General features: G+C 32.6%; 2 protein-coding genes, 1 non-coding gene and 1 pseudogene across 4 annotated transcripts; 3 read left to right on the top strand and 1 right to left on the bottom strand.

The window, feature by feature from the left end:
- Positions 1–2568: 2568 nt before the first annotated feature.
- LOC131637600 (guard cell S-type anion channel SLAC1) lies at positions 2569–5042 on the top strand. Its single transcript, XM_058908200.1, has 3 exons — positions 2569–3274; positions 3561–4369; positions 4475–5042. The coding sequence occupies exons 1-3, from the start codon at positions 2765–2767 to the stop codon at positions 4851–4853; spliced, it is 1698 nt and encodes a 565-aa protein (XP_058764183.1). The 5' UTR covers positions 2569–2764; the 3' UTR covers positions 4854–5042.
- A 45-nt stretch (positions 5043–5087) lies between these two features.
- On the bottom strand, positions 5088–11683 carry LOC131637610 (protein TPX2-like). 2 transcript variants are annotated; one of them, XR_009294369.1, is made up of 16 exons: positions 11295–11683; positions 11041–11202; positions 9448–9589; positions 9015–9120; positions 8530–8580; positions 8142–8239; positions 7965–8037; positions 7816–7878; positions 7572–7655; positions 7338–7396; positions 7177–7255; positions 6470–6535; positions 6321–6383; positions 6067–6172; positions 5698–5774; positions 5088–5578 (listed from the first exon to the last, which is right to left on the bottom strand). XR_009294369.1 is itself a non-coding variant. In XM_058908210.1 (16 exons), exons 1-16 carry the CDS (start codon positions 11488–11490, stop codon positions 5560–5562), a joined length of 1416 nt encoding a protein of 471 aa, XP_058764193.1. In that variant the 5' UTR covers positions 11491–11682; the 3' UTR covers positions 5088–5559. The 2 variants fall into 2 exon arrangements, 1 of the variants encoding a protein (XP_058764193.1); XM_058908210.1 differs by having other exon boundaries at positions 6095–6172; positions 11295–11682.
- An 11651-nt stretch (positions 11684–23334) lies between these two features.
- TRNAS-GCU (transfer RNA serine (anticodon GCU)) lies at positions 23335–23416 on the top strand. Its single transcript has one exon. It is a non-coding gene; the product is annotated as a tRNA-Ser (tRNA).
- Positions 23417–26060: 2644 nt separating this feature from the next.
- On the top strand, positions 26061–27285 carry LOC131605946 (glutathione S-transferase T2-like; annotated as a pseudogene).
- The last annotated feature ends 408 nt before the right edge of the window (positions 27286–27693 follow it).

Here is a 27693-nt window from a genome sequence, read left to right as displayed (position 1 = left end):
GACAAGATATATTCTATATAATCAAACAAGATTGGGAACTTAATAGAATTTCCTCCTTGCTACAAACCTATAGGTTGTAGATATACATGATGAAATTGTTGAGAAGTACAAGGCTCGCGATCTAGCCACAGGTTTTAGACAATGAAAGGATGTATATTTTTTCCGACACATTTTCACCATCTACAATAATAAAATCTATTAGAGTACTCATTTCATATGATGTTATTTATAACTTAGAGGTACACAAAATGGGCGTTAACACTACTTTTACTACTTTTACAAATGGTGATTTGAAAGAAGACATCTATATGAAACAATCATAAGCCTTTAAGAAGACATCTACATAAAACAATCATAAGCCTTTATGATTCATGGAAAAGAGACTAAGGTATGTAAGTTAGATAAATATACAAATGGTCTAAAACAAGTTCCTAAAAAAATGTCATGAAAAGTTTGAAAATTAGATTATTTTGAATGAGTTTAAAGTGAATGAAAGTGACAAATGTATTTCCTATAAGTCAAAAAATGGCATTTGAACTATCATTTATTTTTATGTAGATGATTTGTTCATATTTGATTAAAACATTCATGTCATAAATAACATGAAATGGTTGTTGTCCAAAAACTTTGATAAGAAAGACCTTAAAAAAGCGAGTGTAAGCCTTGGTATTAAGACTACTAGGTCAGATAAGGGAATTTCTTTATCAATCTCACTACAATGAGAAAATCTTTAAAAAATATATAAATATTTTGACTACAAACTTCATTGAATCCCATATGATCCAAGTGTAAAACTCTTTAAGAACTTTGGTGATATCATAAGACAATTTCAATACACAAGCATCATTGACATCCTTAAGTATGTCACTGATTGTACTAGACTCCACATTGTCTACATCGTATAATTGTTGTGCATGTTTATCAATGGAAATAATATAGAACATTGACATGCTGCTATTGAAAGAGTCATGAGACACTAAAAAAAGCACTAACCTCATACTACATTACCTACAATTTCCTATTGTCCTTAAGGGGTATTAGATGTTGATCGAAACACCTTATTAGATGATTTCAAAACTACTAGAGACTATTTATTTAGCACAGACGGATGAGCAGTCTCTTGTAATTCTTAGAAATAAATGATTTCCTCTCAATCCACTAAGGAATCATAAATAATAACTCTTGCAACCATTAGTGAAGAAGCGTGTAGGTTGAGATGCTTGCTTTTAAAGATTCCTTTATGAGAAAAACTATGCATGTTGTCTTGATCCATTATAATAGCATCGCGGCTATTGTAAAAGTTGAGAATCATTACGATAGTGGTAAGAGGCGAAAAATTTGTTATAAACACAACAATGTTAGAGAGTTCTTCTTTAAGGGAGATATTGGAGAGGATCATGTGCCCATTGATGAAAACATAGCTAACTCTTTGAAGAAATAATTGGCTAGAGAGAAAGTAGAAAATACATCCAAAAGGGTGAGACTATTACCGCTAGATCAATGAATCACTCATAATGATAATCCTACCTAGAAGACCGTAGATCCCAAGAATTAAGTTTAATGGATAGTAACAAGTTGTGAAGTGATATAAGAATGAACATGTTATTAAACACTATTCTCGGCGCGATGAGGTAATAGAAACTCTTAATAAAATAAAATGTATACTCTTAGTGATGTGAGTACCTATCTACAATAGTACTCTTGCTAGACTCATTTTTGTGAATGTGGAAATAAGGTTGCTTCCTATAGAATATCAAGCATAGATTCCTAGAGCGTTCACTAAATTGAGATAGACGTGCATGGTCATTATAGCACAAACATTTTGAAAATAAACCATAAGAAAGAATTGTATCTAGGTCTAATGTTAGAGATTGAGTTCAAGACTACTGTCACTCTGGTTAAATTTGGATCTTATTCGTTATGTTAAAGTTCAAGTGTGTCGTCATCTTAATTGATGTGCTACTTTATAAAAGAGTTTGCCGTTACTTTTGGAATCTCTTAAATTAAAATGGGGGTTGTTGGAACAAATAATGTTGAAACATTTGTTAAACATGTATCAAAGTTTCAATTGGGTAATGAATTGTAGGAAAAAAAAACTCTTTTAAGTCTCACATTTAGAGATTTTGCAAATAGAGGGAGCGAGTCAAAAATAAATACCACATGCGGTCTATCCGACTGGTCTCCATTCTATAACGCTTACTTATTTTCCATCCTATATCATACATGCAATCTCTATTCTCTATTTCTTAAATTTATATCATATCATACATGAAATCTCTATTCTATATTTCTTAAATTTATATTTTTCATTCTCTTCTTTCAATGGACTGTAGTTGTACACTTGTACGCGTGATAAAATAGGTGCAAAAGGAAGAATGTAAGCAACGGAAAATAAGAAATGTGAGAAAACCAATACTGCCATTATAGCTTTCAAGTTGCTCTTAACCATAAATTTCAACAAAAAAAAAAAGTTGCTCTTAACCATAACTATACGCCAACAAGGCACAAAGCCACAAACCCAAAGTCAAAAAAAATAACCTTCCAGATTTTCACTCACGAGATGTTCGTCCCATAACACCAACTTTTCACTCAAAGTAGTGGCTTAGCTTATTTTCATCTTCCAAAGCATGTCACAACTTCTCTTTTCATTTCTCATGAGGTGCATGTGTCCTTCCCATTACACACATAAAAACAACAACACAATTAAAGCTAGTAACCCAAATTGAGCTGGCTCAAGGATACATTACTATAGCAGGAAATAATAATGGACAAGAAACCTACAAATTCTTTCCAAACTCATTTTATGGACATACATGAAGAAGTTTTATCAGAAGGAGATGAAGAAGGAACGATAAGAAACGAGGAAAGGGAAGAGAAGTACTTGAATAAAACAACAACAAAACCTCGAGAACCGAGGAGAAATCATGGAAGACTTAACCGACAAGTTTCTCTTGAGACGGGATTTTCTGTTCTGAACAGAGAAAGAAAAGGTAGAGATGAGAGGAAGACTCTGACAAGAAGTGGAACCAGCTTAGGAGGTTTGAATCCTGCAAATAAGATTGGTTTGGAAGGACAGAAAAGAGATTTCAGTATCTTTAAGACGAAATCCACTCTCAGTAAACAGAATTCTTTGTTGCCAAGAAAAATCGAGAAGGAATTGGAGTCTCAGAAGATTAATGGCACTTCTGGTGCGGATGATGATTCTGTTAATGCAAGTGTTCCTGCTGGTAGATACTTTGCAGCTCTCAGAGGACCTGAGTTAGATGAAGTCAAGGTAAGACATTGCTACCTAAGTTTCACACTTTTACCTCAAAGTTGCATGAATGCATGCATGTTAGCTAGATATATGATATATATCTTTCCATAGACTCAATCACAGTTTAAAATTAAAGGTATTTTAAAATGATGTTTAAAAGAATAGTTTGATAACCATGAGACAGTTGTAACCAAAGGAATTAACTATAATAAGCAAGGTCACCAACTCAAATAATATAGTTATTTTATAAGAACTAAATATGTATAAATGATCAATTATAATGTTGTGCATACATTTGACACAGGACTCTGAGGACATCCTTCTCCCCACAGATGAGTTGTGGCCCTTTCTCCTTCGGTTTCCTATAGGATGTTTTGGTATCTGTCTCGGCCTAAGCAGTCAAGCGGTTTTATGGCATAACCTGGCGACAAGTCCTGCCACAAGGTTTCTCCATATTACACCGAATATCAGTTTTCTAATATGGTTGTTATCCTTGGCAGTGCTAATAGCTGTTTCCATCACTTATATTCTCAAATGCATATTCTACTTTGAAGCAGTCAGAAGAGAGTATTTCCATCCAGTTCGTATCAACTTCTTCTTTGCCCCTTGGGTTGTCTGCATGTTTTTAGCCATCTCTGTACCCTCTCAATTAGCCCCAAAACAAACCCTTCACCCTGCCATTTGGTGCACTTTCATAGTACCTTATTTTCTCCTTGAACTCAAAATTTATGGCCAGTGGCTTTCTGGAGGCAAAAGGCGTCTATCTAAGGTTGCAAACCCCTCTAATCATCTCTCTGTATCTGGGAACTTTGTTGGAGCAATTTTAGCATCAAAAGTGGGTTGGAAAGAACCTGCCAAATTCTTTTGGGCTGTTGGTTTTGCACATTACCTGGTGGTGTTTGTTACACTGTATCAGAGATTGCCAACAAGTGAGGCGTTGCCTAAAGAGCTACATCCTGTGTACTCCATGTTTATTGCAGCTCCCTCTGCGGCTTGTCTTGCTTGGCAGAGTATCTATGGAGAGTTTGATGGGATATCCAGAAATTGCTATTTCATCGCCTTGTTTCTCTACATTTCACTTGTTGTCCGGATCAAATTTTTCACTGGTTTTAAGTACAATCTTGTCTCTATCAAAATATAATACAACTTTGGTTCAATGATATATGATTTAGGGTTCAAGGTGCTACAGAATTTAACTTTGTATATTTTTATGGACAGGTTTTCAGTGGCATGGTGGGCTTATACCTTTCCCATGACAACTGTTTCAGTGGCAACCATCAGGTATGCAGAGGAGGTCCCTGCCTTCATTAGTAAGAGTCTTGCTCTTGGACTTGCATTTATGTCATCAACTATGGTTTCTGTTTTGTTTGTATCCACTCTCCTGCATGCTTTCTATTGGCGCACTTTGTTCCCAAATGATCTTGCTATTGCCATAACGAAGAGGAAGCAAGGCGGAGAGAAGAAACCCTTGAAGAAGGCCTGTGACATTAAGCCCTTGAAGAAAGCCTATGACATTAAGCGTTGGACAAAGAAAGCTCTGACCAAGAACTCAGAGAGCAAGGATAATAGTAAGAATAATGGCTACAACACTCCATAATCCATATGATAACAGCAGTACCATAGCCTAGAATGGGTAGCAGCGTAGTCCGATATTGCCCTTATAATTCTAAGGTGGGACCAATCATGGATTTATATTATATCTTGAGCAGATTATGCTTGAGAAACCTATATTTGAATGGTAGTTTGTGTTTCAAATCTTATTTTAAATGCTTTATATGTAGACCATAGCTATCTTATCTATTTATTTTGATCAGTTCTGGAAGTGCTAATATACACTAACATGCTACTATTCAAGAGTTTAGAAGCAAACAGTCACGACTGCTCGTAATGCCTAATGATCCTTCCCGCGCTAATCAATTCAATCACTAAAATAATAATATCATGATTTATACTTTGATGTGAAAATTCTAAAATATATGGTTAAGCCAAGCAGGGGTAAGTAAATAACTCGAAAAAACCAAATATAAGCTCAAGGACAATGCAACTCTTGCCTGTAATGATTTACTTTTTCAATTAATGATTATGAATCTATGATCATAATTAGTAAACACAAGCTATGCACCTGGACATGTTAATTTCTAAAACTTTCTAAGATTCTTTTTACAGTAAGAACCATCTCTCATCAGAAAAGAGTTGGCTGTCTGTCAGATTCAACTATGTACCGTCAATCTTCACATACATCAGCAGCAAAACTTGAAGTCAGATGCCCATAAAAAAGCTGGCTGCACATTTACTCCTTACTATCACCGAATTCCCAAGCTCCTGGATCATTTCAGTTAGTAAGCCAAAAATATAAAAGGAATCCTTTTTCTTTTGGCAACCGGGGATTCAACGATCAAATGTGTAAATTAAACACCAAAAGTAGCATCAGTGGTACGTACCTCCGTGCACTTAACAGACTATGGCAACCACCATTCCCATGATGAATTTTCTTTGCCCCGAAAGTAAAAGCCTTCTCCTGCATCATTGGTATAAGCTAGGTGATGAAATGTATCATACATTGTGCATCACTAAAGAATAGAAATATATTAAACACAACAAGAACAACGATATGAAAGAACAGGCTGAGGGATAGGGCTCAGCAAAATCCAGGTTCTTCAGAGTTCAGACACTTCAACATACTTAAATATATATTACCTCTTGGTTGGGACGAAAAGAATTTAAAATATTTTCTTTTGAATCCTTGCCCTAAGAAACAAATGACTCAATACAATGCTAAGAGAGATGGAAAATAATCCACAGAGCATTACATGTAGTTCAAAATTATAGAGGTTAAACCTTTCTGCACATCCTGGATTGTTGAGGCAGCTGGAAATGAGATCCGTTATTAGGTTGGCCTTCCGAGGTCAGAGACAACTAACATTCAAGAAAGAAGAATGATTGAGAAGCCTGGAAACTGAGTACCTTTATGATGCAGAAACACAATCTGCACCGTAGGGCACTAGAATTTATTCAAGAAATTGCATCAAGAAAATAAGGTAGCTAAATGAAAGAATAAATTCACCTTGCTAAATAGTTCAATGGGAGGGTTCTGCTGAATCCCCTTTTCAGTGTGTAAATCAAATTCCTGAATGAATTGTAGCAATATGATCAATAAAATTTTCTGTCTGAAATATAATAGGACGATAAATCCTATGAAACAATATGCCTCACCATTGGCACTGTTATTTCCTCCTTGTTGGTCTGTACAACACTAGCATGCTCTTTATTAGATAGTATCTGCAGTCAAACATTTTGGAATTAAACATAGCAGATAAAATAAACAACAGGGGAGTAAAAGTAAAACTAAGGCTTAAGCATATTTTTCATCCTTGCATGAATACCAAATTTTGCTATTAGTCGATGTAAAATTTCTTGTTTGTTTGTCCTTGAATTGTCAAAAGAAGAAGAAGAAACACTTAAGCCACACCATTATCCAACTTAGATGCTATGTTGCTTTACTAATCTTTCATGTGGTACGATACAGCCAAGCACTTGGGGAAACCCTCTCTCCCTTAAAAGCTAGCTACCATGTCGGAGAACCAAGTCACTTAAATACTCTATCGAACATCACATATTACTTGATGTGGGGATTGGACACCCCATAGTCCCTATCAGAATACCTTTCTAGAATAGAACATCGTGGCATTAATAAGTCTCAGATTGATTGTCAACTAGTATGAATGAGATAATAAGCAATGCAAGCTTTGTTACATTTGTCATTGAAGTTTAAGATTGTATAAACAATTTTAAATGGAGAAAACACGGTTAAAATAAGAAATATTATAATTATAACTCATCCATAATTGGAACTATTCAAAATGCAATGTTATTAATATTCCATGTTATCTTACCAAAATTTGTAAGCAATGACTCATTACCTTCTTATGAAGAGGCTGAGCTTTAAAAATATGAGTAAAACCCAATCCATCATGCTTTGGGGCACCCATGGCAGTAGGCCTACAGAAACACACTGTAATTAGTACACCACAGTTTCAATATTGTCAAAGTTAGAATGAGTTTTCATGATGGCATCTGTTACCTTCTGGCATCCTTGATTCTATGTTCAAGAGCAGAAACAGAAGTATGCTTGTCCCAACCCTGCAACCAGAGAACTTTAGTTTCTAAAAGACTATTCATATCTATCATGTAACAGGAAAGTAACCATAAAATATAAATCAATCATAAAAAGTAATATCTCTCCTATATAAACTTAAACTAGATAAACAAACATGAATGGCATGCTACTGCTTAAAATTCTATGAACTAAATTGACCTTTTCAGAATCATTGCAGTGAAGTGAAGATGAGGTAGCAGATGTGTGTTGCATGGCTCTCTCCAAAGTCTTCAAGTGAAACTCCTGAGAAGTTGACATAGAAAACCTGAGCTTCAATATTATTTTAGTTGAAAAAACTTTGTTTTCCTGATTAATTGTTAGCTTGGCTCTTTTCCTTTTTATAATAATGAAATTGTGATACATATAGATGCGGATAGCAAGAATAAAAAAACTCAATTCTTACTTGAAATTCTGGCAAGCGCGGAGTGCTCCTTTTAAGAAGCGGCAACGAAGGAGCATCGAGAATCTAGATTACAAACATGATTAGAGAACATGATGGCAATATGCACCAAAATTAACCAACAATAGCAATTATATCTAGCATGTACTAACCCTTCTATTTAATGGACGCGCTTTGAACCTGGGGGCAGCCATGGCCGTCTGCTCTGCCTCTTCAACTTTGGGTCTGTTAAGCACAAATATTTCTCAATGTCTAATGTCTATTAAAACTTTTTATGAAAATTTAACATCAAAACTCCAGTGAAACACTACACATGCTAAACCACAAACCTTATCCTTTGTGCTCTGTGTGCTGTTTTTAAGTCAGGCTCTCTGGGAATAGTAAGTTTCAGCTTGGAACAAGCAGAGTTTTGTTCAACAGTGACAGCCTGCAAGAACAGGTGAATGAATAAAACGGATCAGGCAAGCCTTTCACACCCCATAAAAAACAAGCCCTCTCCCTAAAAGATAGGAATCACTCTTGATCTTCCCATTTAAGGTTTAGGTACTCCATATAGGTTCCCTTAATCATTGAAAATTTTCCGCGGAACAACAGTCTTGTATTAGGAAAATAAAAAATAATATACTTTTTTACTTCATATGAGTAAAGTACTTGAAAACTTTGTCCAATCTACTTTTGCCAAGGCAGGATTTAAGAAATATGCATTATAATTCATACCCTCATAGGTGTCTTGTGCACAAAATCAGTTTGCTGCTTCACATCAGAAACCTGTCATAGAGATGATAGAGTAAGCATTTCAAGCCTGTCTAAAAAAAATATGATGCAATATTACATAAGCCCCACTTAAATTCCCGGTCCATGGTCAAGTGCTTCCACAGAAGACAGAACTGCAGAAACATTGGGAACTAAAAATAATTCCTAAGTATTTAGGGATGAAAATAAAACGACCCATTTTGCCAATCCAATCAGACCCAAAATATTCCGATCAGGCCTAACAAGAAATAACTGGATCGAAAGGGGTCTCCTAACCCATATATGTGTGTGAGATATTCATAATTTTTATTGACAAGAAAATGCAGAAAATATTACTGCATTAAACAGCCACTTTGCGGTCAATCTCAAATATACACCTCAAGCAGACAAATATAAGTGCAGTTTCTTTAAGTATTATAAACTCAGAGGAAAGAGAAAAATTTGCATACCTTGCACAAATGACCACCCTCTAATTTTTGCCGCTTGGCAGATTGATTTTCTACTCCAGAGGAGCTAGATAAATTCATTTCATTCTGAGTTAGTGGCTTCCGAAATCTGAGAATTGAAAAGTAGACAGTATAACATTAAGCCAGCTTTTTCAGCACCAGGAAAAAATTGAAGGAACAAATGTAGTAATACTTAAAGAAATATATGACTTCAAAAAGAATTCAGAATAAAAGACACACAAAAGTTACCAAGCTCTTAAACTAATACACCTGATTGAGCAAACAGAGATACTGTGGCAGAATGCATTAACATGGTAGATTTCAAAAGAAATATGGATTTAGAGTGCATTCTACTACCGCATACCCCCACCACATGGGCTGCAAAAAATAATAATGTCTATTTAACACTGAAAAAAGAATAAGTTCAAATAACTACCTTGAAGCAACATTTTTAGCTGGACGATTTTTCCTAGCCAATTGAGTAGCTGTAGGTTTCATTAATGTTGAACCCTTCAGCACAGCAGGTTTAAAATTAGAAATCAAACTGTTACCGGTTGCTTTGTTGCCAGAGGTATGTCCTAGAAAAGACATAAATACATGTTATGCAAAAGGGAGAATATACTAGTCGAAGTATACGAAAAAGTATAATGACATTGTCCGTTAGACATAAAACAATTTAGGTGCATCTACTTTAACACCTTAAGCTTTTGGAAAAATTAGTTTTTGACACGATTTAAATTTGATCCTTGCCACCAACGTAAGTCCTAACCAAATTAAACTTCAGTGCAACGCAAAGTGGACTAATACATTCTGCCTATCTTAAACCTTTGGGAGAGCCAATCTTTGTATCATGGAACTCTGGTTCACATTAAAAATGGCCATGGTACAAGAAACAATTGCAATATGAGCACCTTCAACTGTAAATTGAGTTTAAAGAAAGGTATAGATTGTGGTAAAGTTGTAGTTGTGAAACTACAAATTGATGATTGGGTTCACATAAGGATTGTAAGATGCTAAGCCACTGCACAAATCTACCGTCCTCTGGTTAGAATATAGATCATCGTGTCAGACTTATTTCTCATAGGTAATTGCAGTGGCCTCGTCACAAAGCATAATTTTATGAAATTCCAGCTATCAAGCAAGATATCTTTCAACCAAACGCATCCAATCTAACAATTATAAACTAGAAGTCACCATCAACAAGCCAAGACCACGACCTTTCTAACTAAACCCTAAAATAAGTATTTCTGAAATCATCAAAGTTTAAGACAACTGTATTAGGATATAAGCCCGTGACACAACAAATTTCCCCAATTTCTTGCCTCAGTAATTTTGCTCATTTGGACCAATTACAACCGGTTATTTCTTTCAAAATAACCGGCATTTATACTGAGAACAAAATCACTATTGCAGTTATTTACAAGGACTTGAACAAAACCTTTGAGTTGGATTATTATACTAAAACATAAAGCTAAGACTTGTGCAGATCCAAAGCAGGTACATTTTATCACCAAAAACGTGGAAACATCTCAACACACACTCCATATAAATAATCACATGACTAAAGCACCAACGGAGGGGACCCTACCAGACCCCAGAAAAAAAGTGATTTCCAATTTCCATCTTAAATGCAGTTTTAAAATACTAACAAAAACAAACACAACTCAAAATATATCAAATATGGTCCCAGAAATAGTTGGACCATATCAATCTAGTCCCGCACATTATCAGTGTTCCAAAATGATGCATTTAATAGCAAATTTGAAAAAAAGTGAATAATGTATTTAATAGCAAATCAATATAAAGATGAACAAATTAGATTAACATTTTGCTATTTTAGGGATTGGTCTCAAATATTGGTAATGTAGATTGCATAACACTAGATGACTCCTCCAATTTCAATGACCAAATTGGATATCTACTATCAATCCACAGTTGATTATAGCCACGATTCAACGAACTACAGTGATAATGCGAGTGACATTACAGGACAATAGAGTAAATTCAAGAAAACAAGAAAACACCATACCATTAACAATGTCGGAAATTTCAATCTGAGAAGGAACAGTAGGACCGAGTCCTTTATCATCATCATCCACAGTACTCATACAATCAACATTCCTCGATTTCGTTGAGTCGTTAACATCAACTAAATCAAATTCCTCTCTCACCGCTAACTTCGCCACAAAAGCTGAAACAAGAGAAACAGTATTTCAATTTGCAACAAATAAAAAAAAATAATCCAAGAAATGAAAATGTTGAGAGTGAAAGAAGAAAACTAACGAGAAGGAGGGTAGTTTGGGGCATTCTGAAACCAAAGTTCAGCTTGATGAGCTTCAACGGGAGTTTCCGGTCGATTGAAATCGAAGAAACGAGCTGCGTCGAATTCGTAATCGAGATCAATTTCATGAGCAACGTAAACGTGCTCTATTTCGGCGTCTTCGTCTTCTTCCATCGTCATGGCCACCGTCACCGTCATGGTCGTAACTCGTAAACTGTTTTCGTTTTTCAATCTATGATGGTGATTCTAAATACTGTGTCAGTGAGTGGGTAAGGTGAGTTATAAAGCGGGTCGTTGTGACCCGAATATGACCCGAGTAATGAATTGAATGAAGACTACTTTGATTGATAGTGACTGCTGACTGCTCTCAGTGTTTATTGACTACTGAGTACTGAGTAAAGTTCATTTAAACCGCAAATTTTGATTTGTTTTATTTTATTTTATTTTATTTTATTTATTCAGTTTCGAATTAGTAGTTTTTATTATTATTATTTTGTTTTTGTATTGCGCCGATGCATCTGATTTGTAATTGTACCAACAAAGTCACGAACACGATGTTTGTGTTTATAAACGGGCAAGGATCCAAAATTTGAAAATATGCTATAAGGAGTTTTTATAGGACCAAATTATGGTTACTTGTGCTTGAAATTTGAAAAGAGCGTAGGGGCGACATTTTAGTAGTACTTTATTAATTTCAAATGCCCGTGTGGGAGGAATGGAAGATTTTGACTATTCCATTTGTTTTGTCTGTGATGTGTCACTGCTAGTGGTGGGGCATGGGTGACATTGTTTCATAAGTACTCTTTTTTATTTGGTGAATTTTTCAAATTTTTTATTTTATGTTTCATCCTTTACAAAAAACGTATTTTATTTGTAATTTTTTAGCTTACAATAAGTAATTTGATATGATTTTTATCTTACTATTGGCAATAATAACAAACCTACTGATGAATTATTACAGTGACATTTGTGTTTTTTTATAATAATTAAAGATATACATACAAACATTTCGATGATTAAGTTAGTGATGATCGTAAATATAATATTTATATTTAGAATAATATGTATTTGAAATTAATTTGTAGTTCACTTTTTATAGTAGCGTGACACATATGAGGCTGATGTTAGAGATCATGTCGAGTATTATTTGTCGGTATGTGGGGGCCTGTCACATATGATCAAGTGTACTTTTGTGAAAAGACCGTCTCAAGATTATAAGGTGCTAGAATCTTTTTTAGAGAGAGAAGCATTGATGGGCTAACATCAGTGCGTCCAACTATTTAATCGATCTCATAATCCTTAAGTGTTTGGTTGGTATCGATCTAGTACGATGATAGGATTTGACCATTCTAATATGGCAAAGTTCTAAACTAGTTTCCACACATGGAGGTTTTTAATTGTCTCGTGGTACCGTTGGATGGATCCAATGGTCCCGGGTTGAAGGACATAACATCGGGTCATTTGGGCATCCATATTTAGTGTAACGATATAGAATGAATTGGGTGTTGAACCTAATCAATATAGTAGGACACCAAGTCGTAGTCGGCAGAACCCGGATGTGGCTTGTTTCATTGTTCTCCTAACATAGATAGTTGTATATAAGCAGTAACGAGTACTACTATTATCCATGACTGAGTCTTAATTGGGTAGCTAATGTACAGCAAACCATATCAATACAAATCAATAGAAGTCAGTGAAGTCAAATTAATTTTGTTCACATACCTTTGTTGATATGACATGAACGTGCATGTGAGGCACTCATTTTTTCCTACTTTTAATGCTAGACAGTGCATGAATATAATAGTAATCTTAGATTCTGGTGTAATCCCCTAAGAATGATTCATCAACCATATCTCTAGCTTTAAACCTTGCTCTCATTGCCTTAGTTTTGTTCACACCTACATTCCAGTTCTTTTGTGCCTTTGCCTTTATATTTTTTATTTTCATCCTAAGGTGTTGATGGCCTCCTAACACCCAGCTTACTTGGCCTTCTTAGTGTTGATGTTGTATGACTTCCTTGTTTTTCATTAGCACTTGATGTTGACTTCTTGGAACCCTGAGTAAAATTAATAAAACAAACTAGAGAAATGCCTAAGTACAATAGTAGAATAATGTGCATATAAAATTAATACAACAAGTGTGAACGATACTATAAGAGATATGTTCATGTTATCGGATTAAGCATATGGTTATGGATGAAGCAATTTAACAAATAAGTTGAGTTAAGTGCGATTAGAATTGAGAACATATATAATTTGAATTAAATCAACACTAATATATGATAATCGAATTAAGCAAACAACAATCACATAACACTATATGCAACAATCACATAAAATTGTAAAATTAATAAAATAAATTAGAGAAATGTTTAAGTACTATAGTAGAAGAATATGCATCAAAATACACTGATCGGGTATTTTCTAGTTCGCACTCTTCCCACTTAGTCACTACTCACTAACCAATCAGCCCAAGAGCTTATTCCTAGTGATGTTCGCGGTACAGTTTGGGTCGTTTTGACGTTAAAAATCATCTGAATTGCAAGACAAAAAAATGTGTGGTTCGGTTTGGTTTTAGCTTTTAAAAATAAAACTGAACCAAACTAACGCGGTTTGGGTTGGTTCGGTTTTGTAAAAAAAAATTATTGAGTCATACATACACATAGAGAAAAATATAATTTTGTGTTTTATCATTCATACATTAACATAAAAAAAAAGTTTATAATTGTCAAAATAAATTTAAAAATTGGTACATAAAATTGCGTCTTACAAGTCTATCTTAAGTCTAAAGAATGAGATACATGAAATTGCATTCTTAAATAAATATCATACAAATAATACGAAAAAAATTATATTATCAAAGTAGTATTTATAAATGAATAATAATTTATTTTTGTTGATATGTAAATTAAAATAAATATCATACAAAGAATATGATAAAATATACACACAATACTTGTTGGTTTCTCAAATGAATTAAAGAAATATATATTGGTTAGCAAGATTATGTAACATAATGTGGTTTGGTTTGGTTCAGTTTGCAAAATACAAACCGCAAACCCAACTGAACTGCACGGTTCTGTTAAAAAATGACCCAAAACATCTGAATCAAATGCGGTTTTTTGCGATTTTGATTTGGTTTGGCTTTATAGTTTTCAATTGGGCCGGTTTGGTTTTGAACACCCCCAGTTATTCATATATCTCATGAGTTTGATTCAGAGAGGCTTTCTAGAGGTTCTCCGAATATAGAAGCATCCTCTAGTGATTATTCCTTCGATGTTATTTTTCCTAATGAGGATGTTGTCAATGACCGTATACCTAACTCTTTGTTTGCATAGTCACAAGTTACAAGAGCTTCATTTTTCCCTGCATTGCTGACTCTGGAGATTGAGGTTACCAATTTGAATAGGGAAGATTCCAAAAATTTCTTCAATAGTTACCAAAAAGCTTATGGTCGGGATGCGAATGATGCTTAAATTAATGATCATATAACGCGTGGAGCCTCGACCAAATGGTGTTAGTTGGCTCAATTCATTTGGAATTTTCAAGGCTAGTGAGAACCCTTAAGTGGAGTTGTGTTAGTGGAACCGAATGATGCAAGGAAAAAAAGTTGGGTGAATTCAAATATATTTGGGGACCTCTTCTATCTTAAGGGATTCGGTGCCCATGAGTGTGACTAGAATCACAATTGATTGCCCTTATGACTGATATTTTCTTCTAGTGGAATAATGTAATAGGATATGCAACAATTTTAAGGATGATCATTCCCTTTTATGAGTTCTTGTTCACTCGGATAAACTTGTGGTTGCCCCTAACTGCATTTGAGGTGGAGGTGCTAAAGTTTTTTAAGGTTGCCTCTTCATAACTTCTTCTTGGTTTATGAGCTTTTACAAATATCTTCCAATTTGGGGCCGAGTACAGGTCTTGGAAACGTTTTCATCGGTTATTCTTCAATCTTTTTATTGTAATATATACATATAGGTATAATATTCGGGATCAAAGACTTATTGTACTTTGTCAACATGTTCCTTTGTTTAGTCCATTTTCTGAAGACTAGGGCGGCTTCCTAGGGCATTTCGTATTGGTGAGACCCTGCACTATGGAAGCTTACTATGCATATGTTTCAAAAATACTAGGCCTAGGTCCACTTCCATCGTGAACCTCATTTGTATTTTGTTCAACTGGATTATCTCCCTTCTAAAGAGGTTATAATAAGGAGGGATCTGGAGACTATTTACTGGGGTCTTGGCAATGAGGAGGGGTTTGGACCCACTAAGGTGAAAGCTTCCCTTTAGAGGTAGCGCTCCATTTATACTTTTGTCATTGTGAGCACATTCGATCGTCTAGAGAGGAAAAATATCTTTGGTGAGGATGAAGTCGTCCTTGTGATGGATTCTTTTTTTTAATTGGTGTTCATATTTTCAGATAAAATGGAGTCTTTGCATAAAATTTACACTATTATAAGAGGTAGGTCCTTTAATCTTTGTTTAGCTCCGTCCTAATGGAAGGGGTCTCTTACTTAGGTTCTGTAAGTTTAAGAGTGCGCCTAAGAGGGGGGTTGAATTAAGACTTTGAAAGTTTATCGGTTTTTAGAAACAAGTTATTGTTATTTTTCTGGTTTGGTGCAAGAGTTTAGAAATGTATTACTTTCTTTTCTGGTTATGATTTGTGAAAGCGGTAAATGCAGAAAAGTAAAGAACACAATGATGTATACTGGTTCCCCTCACAATCCGAGAGTACTCCAGTCCCCTTTCAACACGAAAGAGATTTCACTATTGTTAGATATTTGTACAAGCCTAATCCCAAGACTTATCCTACAATCTTCTAACACCCAAACCACCAAGAACAATCCTCTTGGATTTATCAAGTTGAAATGAGAACAATCCTCTCACTTTCAACTTCTTGTTTCCAACAATCCTGAAAACAAGGAATACACTTCACACAATCTTAATTCCAACAATCCTGGAAAAATAAGATGTGATACAAACAAGAATTTTTGAATAAATAAATTTGTAGTATATAAATCCTATGAAGGATTTCTTCTCTTTTAAATATGAAACTCAAGAACAATATACTCTCTTAAGTGCTCAAGATACTTTATGAATATGATATGAAAAATATGACTCAAAAGTATCACTTAGATTTCTATTTGTAAAAAATATGCAGAGAGTTTTTATTTAATTGATTGAAAAAGGTGAGTAAGAAATAAATTTGAAAATACAATATATAGAGTTGACAAAACTCTATGTAAAACATGGCAATGGTTGGTATATAGTTTTGAAAGATAAACCGTAACGTAATATGAAAATAAATTATAAAGATGTTTTATTCAAAACCGTCGCATTGGTTCACGAAATTTCCAAGCAGTGGCGGTCAAAATCATTTGCATCAAGAAACCAATTGTTTGGCTTACTCACAGCGAAAAAAAATAATTAGACGTCAATCTATTTTCTTTATATAAAATATGTTTTCTTCCACAAGACAATTATTGATTGGTTTAATATTAATTTTGTTTTCAAATCAAAGCAATCTATTGTTTCAAAAAAGTCAATCTATTGGTTTAACATATTTTTTTAAAATAACACAAATAGAGACGTCAACCAATCAATTAAAAGGCCTATTGGTTTAACATGCAATCTACTGTTTTTCAATACCAATCTATTGTCTTACAAAGATATGAAGAGTTTTATAAAAAAAAATATCTCACAATCTATTGAAAGAAATTATTATTTTTAATAGAAAAAAAAAATAAAATAAATTAGCAACATATATTTTTTTAGTGAAACTTTAAAAAATATTTTACTTATAAGTGAAATTTTGAAAAATATTTTACTTAGTTTTAATATGTATGATTAATTCATTTTGAGCACTAAGATTGTATATGACAAGAATTTCATATACCTTGAAAGTTTGATAAAAAAGATTGAACAAATTCATGCATCTTTTTCCTTCTTCTTTTATATATGTGCATGGTCTTGATAGTTTTAAAGTTGTCTTCATCAAAACACAATTTTGGAGAAGCCTAACTTCACAATCTCCCCCTTTTTGATGATGACAACCATTGAAAGTTGAAATGCTTGAATCTCTTAGAATAAATGATAAGTTCGTATGTGAATGCTCCCCCTAACTTTGATAACTCCCCCTTGATAAAAGCTCTCCCTTGATTCATAGAAAATTTGAGTTCTTTATGGCTGCAAAAGTTAGAGACAAGCATACACATATATCTTCTCCCCCTTTGTCATTAGCAAAAAGGATGCGAAAAAGATAAATTATCTAAATAAATCATGAAAAATATTACTTCTTTACCTATGAGTTTTACCTCATGAATGACTTCATCAAAACATTCATCTTTGGTGAATATGATTTTGAAGCCTTTGTCACAAAGTTGGCTTTTGCTTAGAAGATTTTTCTTTAGTCTTTCAATATCAAGTACATCTTCAAATGAATGTGAAAGTTAGCACTCCAACTTTGCCAATGCCAAGAATTAATCCTTTAAGGTATTTCCCATATGTGAAATCACCCTTGGTCTTTAGAACTAGATTTGAAAGTTTGTTTATGCCTCCCATCAAATGTTTAGAACCACCACTTACCAAAAATCACTATAGATTTTAAGTGGTCCTCGAGCAATCCTACAAAACAAATTAAGTTTGATTTGGTACCCAATGTGCTTTGGGTCCATCATAGTTAGTTCCTTTCTTAACCCACACATAATGACCACTTGCCACACTGAAATTTCTTACATAGCAAGCATTAGGTGTATGACCAACAATACCACAATAAAAACAAGTAGGAACAAAATTACTTTTATATCTAGGAACATATGGTTTCTTTTTAGGAAACCTTTTAGGATGATGATGAACCTTTTGTGCTTTATCCAATTTGTTGAATTGTTCACTTGCCTTCACAAAAATAGTTTTACTAGTACTTGGTTTGTTAGACTTTGCATATCCAAGACCACTTTTATCATTAGGGAATCTTTGTTGCCTAAGGACACCTTCCAACCCAATTTGTCCTTTTTCATACCTTTCAAGTACTCTCTTTAATTGAACAATTTGAAAAGAAAGTGATTCACATTTATTACATGTATATTTTTGTTCTATTTTATCAACATATTGTTTCTTTTCAACATCAAAATCTTTCTGCATGGTATCCATTTTCTCTTCAAGAGTTTTGATTTGTTTCTTTTGAGTTGATACGGTTTTATACAAGATTTTGTATTCATTCAATAATTCATTTATAGCACCTTGAACATTATTATCAAAAAGGGAAAATTCATTACTAACCTCATTGTCTTCATCATCAGAATGGTGTGTTGCTACCAATGCAAGATTCACATGTTCTTCATCTGAAGATGAACTTATTTCATTGTCATCCCATGCTACATATGCTTTCTTTGATTTTTTATCCTTATTTTTCTTGAAGTATTTGTTCTTCTTTTCAAGTTTAGGGCATTCACTTTTGACATGTCCTTTTTCTCCACATTCAAAGCATTTAATCTTCCTTGTTGGTGCTTCATCTTTAATGATCTCCTTTTTCCTTTCTTTTCTTAGAAATTTTTCAAACTTTTTGATAAACTCATTATCTTCTTCACTAGTGGATTCATCCTCTTGATTGCTATCATGATGATTGACTCTTGTCTTCAAGGCAATATATCTTTTGAATCTTTTATTTGAATTTCATGCGTTTCAAGTCTTCCGAGTTCTGTTTCATATTCTTGAAGTTTACCGAACAAGGTTGCAGAAGTCATCTTTGATAGATTCTTTTTCTCGGATATCGCTGTTACTTTCGGTTGCCATTCTCTTGTTAAAGATCTAAGCACCTTTAGATTTAGTTCTTCGGTAGTGAGGGTCTTACCAAGTGCCTTCAAGTGATTTGTCAAATGAACGAATCGTTTTTGCAATTCGAGAATAGTTTCTCTGGGCTTCATTCTAAACAGTTCGTATTCTTGACTTAAAGTATTCAATCTTGATCTCTTAACTTCGGTGGTACCTTCATGAGTTTCTACAAGAGTATCCCATATTTCCTTTGCTGTTGTACATGCCGATACTCGGAAAAATTCATCCATACTAAGAGCACCTTGAAGAAGATTGATAGCCTTTTCGTCAGCAAGAACCTTCTTTCTATCATCATCATTCCATGAAACTTTAAGCTTTGTTGATTCAACACCATCGACAACAGTTGTAGGAACAAAGGGACCATTTTGGACTGCTTCCCATACTTCTTCTCCTTGTGCTTCTAAGTGAGCCTTCATTCGAATTTTCCAAAAGTCAAAGTATTCACCACAAAATAATGGAGGCTTGTTGTTACTACCACCATCTCTAAAAACTGGATTTTGATTTGCGGAAGCCATTCTGGATCTTTAGGAACAGGTTACCTATAACCTGCTCTGATACCAATTGTAAGTTTAAGAGTGCGCCTAAGAGGGGGGTTGAATTAGGACTTTGAAAGTTTATCGGTTTTTAGAAACAAGTTATTGTTATTTTTCTGGTTTGGTGCAAGAGTTTAGAAATGTATTACTTTCTTTTCTGGTTATGATTTGTGAAAGCGGTAAATGCAGAAAAGTAAAGAACACAATGATGTATACTGGTTCCCCTCACAATCCGAGAGTACTCCAGTCCCCTTTCAACACGAAAGAGATTTCACTATTGTTAGATATTTGTACAAGCCTAATCCCAAGACTTATCCTACAATCTTCTAACACCCAAACCACCAAGAACAATCCTCTTGGATTTATCAAGTTGAAATGAGAACAATCCTCTCACTTTCAACTTCTTGTTTCCAACAATCCTGAAAACAAGGAATACACTTCACACAATCTTAATTCCAACAATCCTGGAAAAATAAGATGTGATACAAACAAGAATTTTTGAATAAATAAATTTGTAGTATATAAATCCTATGAAGGATTTCTTCTCTTTCAAATATGAAACTCAAGAACAATATACTCTCTTAAGTGCTCAAGATACTTTATGAATATGATATGAAAAATATGACTCAAAAGTATCACTTAGATTTCTATTTGTAAAAAATATGCAGAGAGTTTTTATTTAATTGATTGAAAAAGGTGAGTAAGAAATAAATTTGAAAATACAATATATAGAGTTGACAAAACTCTATGTAAAACATGGCAATGGTTGGTATATAGTTTTGAAAGATAAACCGTAACGTAATATGAAAATAAATTATAAAGATGTTTTATTCAAAACCGTCGCATTGGTTCACGAAATTTCCAAGCAGTGGCGGTCAAAATCATTTGCATCAAGAAGCCAATTGTTTGGCTTACTCACAGCGAAAAAAAAATAATTAGACGTCAATCTATTTTCTTTATATAAAATATGTTTTCTTCCACAAGACAATTATTGATTGGTTTAATATTAATTTTGTTTTCAAATCAAAGCAATCTATTGTTTCAAAAAAGTCAATCTATTGGTTTAACATATTTTTTTAAAATAACACAAATAGAGACGTCAACCAATCAATTAAAAGGCCTATTGGTTTAACATGCAATCTACTGTTTTTCAATACCAATCTATTGTCTTACAAAGATATGAAGAGTTTTATAAAAAAAAATATCTCACAATCTATTGAAAGAAATTATTATTTTTAATAGAAAAAGAAAAGTAAAATAAATTAGCAACATATATTTTTTTAGTGAAACTTTAAAAAATATTTTACTTAGTTTTAATATAAATAAAAAATAAAATAAATTAGCAACACATATTTTTTTAAGTGAAATTTTGAAAAATATTTTACTTAGTTTTAATATGTATGATTAATTCATTTTGAGCACTAAGATTGTATATGACAAGAATTTCATATACCTTGAAAGTTTGATAAAAAAGATTGAACAAATTCATGCATCTTTTTCCTTCTTCTTTTATATATGTGCATGGTCTTGATAGTTTTAAAGTTGTCTTCATCAAAACACAATTTTGGAGAAGCCTAACTTCACAGGTTCTAAAGTTAATGATTCTTTTGAGTGGTTTATGTAAGGGATCAACAAAAGACTAAGGGGTGGTATTTATACCTCTTTTTAGGACGATCCTTGGTTGGTACCTCCCCCATTTAGAGGTGGGTTTCATATACTATATCTTATTGGTCGTAATCAAGGTAGGTTAGTAGGAAAGGTGGAAATCCCAAAGGGGGGTTAGTTGAGGTAGAGTTTTCACCGAGCAAGACCTTTCTTTGTTTAGGAGCATAAGTGAGTGGACAACTTTTTCCATATTCTACAAGGTGTAACTCTTTTGCCTAGTAGCGATTGTTCGTGTTGGCATGTAAGAAAGAATGAAGTTTCCTAGGTTGCATCAATAAATAGCTACATATTAAGGATAAGCTTCACTTCACACTCCCGCTAAACATGTGGTACGAGGCTCTGTCTTGTATATAGGTTAGTCGTACTATCCCCCTAAACATGTGGGTTTGGGCCTTATCTTTTATATGTATTCTCTTGGCAACTTCTTTTGGATAAGTTCCTATTTAGAGAAAATATGACTAAGCATGAGGTTCTCCTATATGATAAACAGGTGTCTTGTAGTCATTAAAGGGGTGCCATAGAGTCGGGTTCTCATTTATTTGTCACTTGTGATATAGTTTTGACTCTATGGTATATGATTTTTTAGTGATAAGTTGGTATTTTGTTTTCAATGAGGACATTTTGCTGCATTTTGTATCTTTCGCTAATTTAAGAGTGTCAGCTAAAATAAGATGTGGCCTACTGATGGGTTGGCATGCTGTAGTCTGGGTTATCTAGAAAGCTGAGAATGATTTAGTTTTTTCAAGTAAAGTTGTTGAAGACTTGAATGTTATGAGCATCGCTTTGGCATAAAAATGGTATATGGGAAAGTCTTCGAATTACTCTTGTCATTTCTCTACTTTGTTGGAGAGCCTTACCTTCTTTATGAGTCAATACCGACTTCGCGTATATATGTCATTTTTGGGGAGGAGTGTTCTTCATGTTCTTGTGAAGATTTATAATATGATGGTGTATGATTCTTGGTGTTAGGCTCTAGTTGTGATATTCTTTGAGAGTGTAGTTCATGTTGTTATTTATCGGGTGTTGTGATTTTATGGGAGTTGTTCTCTTAGAGGATACTCTCTTAGGAGTCTTATTTTTTGCTTTTGGTCTATTTTTTGTTTGACCTTTGCCTGATATCCCCGATGCTAGGTTTAGAAATGTGTATGATTCTCTCTACGATATTGATTGTAATATATATGTGTATATATATATATATATATATATATATATATATATATATATATATATATATATATATATATATATATATATATATATATATATATATATATATAAATAATTGGATCACAATATTATTATATATTAATACAACAAGAGCACTAGATTGTCGCTCATGTCTCTTATTTCGTTGGTTGTATCAGAACTGTCTATGCTCACAACTGAGCACTAACTTGTTGCTCGTGCCTTTCCTCTCGTTGGTTCTATCAGAACCGCCTCTGCTTATAACCGAACACTAACTTGTCGCTCATGTCTCTTCTCCCGTTGATTGTATTATAGCGAATAGTAACTATGTTGATATCATGTTGTAGTCCAATACTTTGTTTCCATGGTAATACTTCTTCTAGATCGAAAAATATTTAATATTTACACACATCTTAATTAAACATGTCTTTAAAATGGTTAAAATAACTTTATAAAATTTCAAAAGCTCTCGCATTTCAACTTCATTTATTTTTTGCATCTAAAAAACCAAAACAAAATAATACTGTTGCATTTATTTATGGAGGGGTGTGGCAATGCGGTATAAATGAGAGACTCAGAGCATTTTTCAATAAATTTTAAGAAAGCTTTCGGTTCCACCAATTTATAAAGACCAATTGTACCTGACCATAAACATATGCAAGCTCCTAAATCCTACAACTAGTTCACGTTTAAGCAACAAAGCTTGTCTCCTACTACAAGAAATGGCCGAGTGCAAAAGCTTATTAAAAATCATAATTAATGTTTACGCATGTAATGATAATTACTATATATTAATTTTTCTCGTTTTGACCTGCATTCAAGAACGTCGCTTTGGCCGAGTGGTTAAGGCGTGTGCCTGCTAAGTACATGGGGTTTCCCCGCGAGAGTTCGAATCTCTCAGGCGACGAATCTTTTTCATTTTTGTTACTTTTTCATCAATTTCTTTTTTTGTTTTATTTGAATGCTTCGCTTTTTGAAAAACGCAATATTTTTTTAAATGCCAATTAATTACTCTGTCTTGGTATAAATAAACGTCCTATTTTTTATATTAATATATATGTAATGCAGTTAATTGTTATTTAAAATGCTAATTCAATATAGTTGTTATTTTTCACTAACAAACATAGTATTTTTTTTTTTAGCTAACACTCTATTCTTTTATAATTTGATTGGATTGAACACGTATATATTATTCAAATATTTAATGTAAACATTTTTTTTTTATATTTTCATATTTTAAATAAATTTTGTTTTTTTAATATCGTGATATTGATTAATAATGTTGTTTTCATTTAAAAATGAATGTCATGTAATAAATAATTTATTTTATAATGAATTTTACTGTCACTAGTATAAAATATAATTACTTTTTTTAATTGTCAACTTTATTATTACTGTATAGATTACATTCAACATTTTTTTAAAAGTTCTACATTCGATTTTAAACTGACTAATTTAGAGTATCAATCGTACCATTACGAGTGAAACTAGTAGAAGACCCGTGCGTCCGCACGGGTAATTCAAATCTTAAGATAAATAATTTATTATAAACGCAAAAAAAAAGAAATTAAAAAATTCAAATGAAAAATGTTAATTTAAGATTCACAAAATATAATATAGATGAAATGAATCTATATATAGTGTCTATGTAAAAAAAGAACTTGGAAATGCAATAGTCATTCATATCTTCGGTAATTCGATAAGGCTAAGTTGTTGGTGATATACAATTGTTATTATACAATTGATAAATTTAATATGTTTAATGACTATAAATATTTACAAATATCACTAATACCTATAAATATGTACAAATATTTTGTTGATTAAAATATAAAAGGTATTGTGGTGATAGTGACCCGTGAAAATAGTGAGTTTCGGTGATAAAATTTACAGGGATTAGTAAAAGTTACATCAAGTCCATTACCTAAGAATTTGCTACAAAACTTATAAGTTTTCAAATACAGAATTGGTAAACACTTAAAAATTAAAAATCTATCATCTTTTATTGAATTAAAGATAAAAAAAAGTATTGTGACGGTAGTGACCCGTAAAATAATATGTTTAAATTATAAAATTCACAAAAAATGGACAAAACGGGACATGTGAGATGGAAGAAAAAAAAGGAAATTTTGCAATTTAAATATAAGAATTTTATCTCACATGTAAATTTCAAATAAGTTATTTAAAACTATTTATTTGATATGATATATAACTATTTAAATACACCTATACATTTGAAATAAATTATTTAATTGTAAAATGGGACAAAAAGGGACATGTGGGATGGAAGAAAAAAGGAAATTTTGCAATTTAAATATAAGAATTTTATCTCACAAATAAATATAGTTGATGATTGAGATAGAATACATATTATGTAGATATTAATCGTGAGATGGAAAACTAATTGTCTATATAATTAATCTGTATTATCAAATTTGATAAAATAAATTTTTAATTTTTATTAAAATTAAAAATAAATAAAATAATATTTCTAGTGATAATAAATAATTATAATTGATTAAATATATCAAAAAAACAAAAAAAATTAAAATCACATTTATATAATTGTAAACTTAGTAATATGTAATTAAAAAAATAGTCTAATCAAATTTTATTAAAAAACTTATAATACAAAACAATTGCAATTGAATTAGTAAAAATGTGAATGATTTAGTTAAGGAATTATAAATTATTCACTCCTTTAAAACTGAATTAATGATATTTAAAAATTCTATTGATTTTGTTGAACAAATTATTATTTTAATTTATTGTTTAAATTACAATTAATTATATTATATAAATTAACCATAATTTTTAATAGAATACCAAATGGATTCTTTTTTCTATAGATACCACTACTACTTTAATTTCACCCCAATGGAGTACCTATTTAGTACCAAGTCTTGCGACACAATGAGACTGTAACCAAGAATACATTTTAAAGGAACTTGCAATTGAATAGAAGATATGGTAAGACACTTTATAACAATTGTTATTATAAAATTTATGAACAATTAAATAGAAGTTATTGTAGCGTAATTGAGATTGAACCTTGAACTATCAACAATCTTAGAGCATAATTGGCAACTTTCAACCGTTCATACACTTTAACCAAAGCCACGGTGTCAGAAACATTTGGATATTTGAGAAAAAGTAACGTTGGCTAGTATGTAAACGTTGGCTAGTTTGTGACCGTTTCTACATGCCAGCTGGATTCTAATTGACAGAAAAATTACACAAAGACTGTTATTATAATTTGTCTACAAAAAATTATTACCTACCTATATTATTAATTGTAACATATACATATACTATTAATTGTAAACCTATTTGTAACCATTTCAAAATCACTAACCGTAATAATATTTTTGCAACAAACAAATGTAACGTTAACATTTTTTTACTTAATATTTTTGAATGATTAACGGTAACTTTTTTTAATTATATAAATAAGTTAGTAATTTTATTATAATTTTCATTCACAACTAGCCTACTTCTAAACTATTGATTTTATCTCATCTTAATTTTTTTCTTCTACACATTATTTGTCAATGGATCCTAATCAAAATAGCTCTTGGTCTAATTTTATTCAAAATGGTGATAGTCCTCCTTCTATTCCAAATCAACAAAGCAACCCATTCTTTAGAAATGCACCTTTTATCTCAAATTCACCCCATAACCCAAACTTTCAAAACTCTCAATTTATCCCAAATCCAGAAAATAATCCACACTTTGGAAATTACTCATACTATACACCACCTTATCCATATCAATATCAACAATTTACATCTCAATCAACTAACCCCACTATGCATCATGGAACTCAAATATGTAGTAGCGGTGTGCAACCAAATGATCAAGAACATGAAACACCACAATCTTGCACTCAAGGTAGCTTAGAAACTACTAACCTTAGTGAAGAAGTTGCACCTACACCGGTTGTGAATACACATAAACAAAGGTTCCAACAAAGAGAGGATGGAGTTCTCATTTAAACATGGCTCAACGTTTCAAAAGATTCAATTGTCGGGGTTGATAAAAAAGGAGATAGTTTTTGGAAGAGGATCGGCGAAGCTTACAACAAGCATCGTGACATTAATTACAAAGAAAGGAAACCGGCACAACTAAAAGGGCGATGGCACAAAATTAATCCATCTGTTCAAAAGTTTGTTGGATGCTACAAACAAGCCGTGTCTACACAACAATATCATGCAAGCTGCATATAAAATCTATTTCCAAGATGAAGGTGAAAAGTTTACATTTGAGGCTTCATGGAGATTATTGAAATATGAACCTAAATGGCTCGCAGGTTCATCAGAAGCTTCTACAAAAAGAAGAAAGAATTCGGCTTCAGGAGCATATTCTTCGCCTTCTAATCCATTAACACTAACAAGCAGTGAATACGATCCATCATCACCTACTTTTTCAGGTCGTCCAATCGGTCAAAAGGCAGCCAAAAGGAAGGAGAAAGAAAAACTTGTGGAAATGTCTTCTACACCCAATATCAAATATGGTTCTTTGAAAGATGACTTAAAAACAAAAATTGATTTGATGTCAATGTTTGCGCAGGACTATGCACGCATTGAGGGTGAAAAACTTGAGATAGAGAGAAAAAAGGTTGATGCAAAAATTAAGAAGGCTAAGATTGCTGAGGAAAGATTAAAGATGAATGATCTGCAAATACTCTCAAAAGATACATCAAATATGGATGCAAGACAACTACAAGCTCATGAAATATTGTGCGACATGATTAGAGAAAAATATGGGATTAATTAGTATGATTATGTACTTTGAGTTAATTAGGATGATTATTATTTTGTGCTTAATTAGGATGATTATTATTTTGTGCTTAATTAGGATGATTATGTAGTTTGGATTATTATGATTATGTATTATGTGCTTAATTAGTATGATTATGTATTTTATTATTATTTTGTATGATTATGAATTTTGTGCTTAATTATTCAAATTCAAACTAGCCGTTATTCAAATTCAAACTAGCCGTTATTTCAAAGTCAAACTAGCCGTTATTCAAAGTCAAACTAGCCGTTATTCAAATTCAAACTAGCCGTTATTCAAATTCAAACTAGCCGTTACAAACTAATCTTATAAATAGTATTAACATGCACACTAAGTTTCATAGTACTTCTTTTCATTCACTACCTCTTTCATTTTCTATAACTT

Source organism: Vicia villosa, linkage group LG1 (genome assembly GCF_029867415.1).
Source record: "Vicia villosa cultivar HV-30 ecotype Madison, WI linkage group LG1, Vvil1.0, whole genome shotgun sequence".
NCBI lineage: Eukaryota > Viridiplantae > Streptophyta > Magnoliopsida > Fabales > Fabaceae > Vicia > Vicia villosa.
The sequence above is the reverse complement of the archived record's forward strand: the minus strand, read 5'-3'. Positions and strand labels throughout refer to the sequence as shown.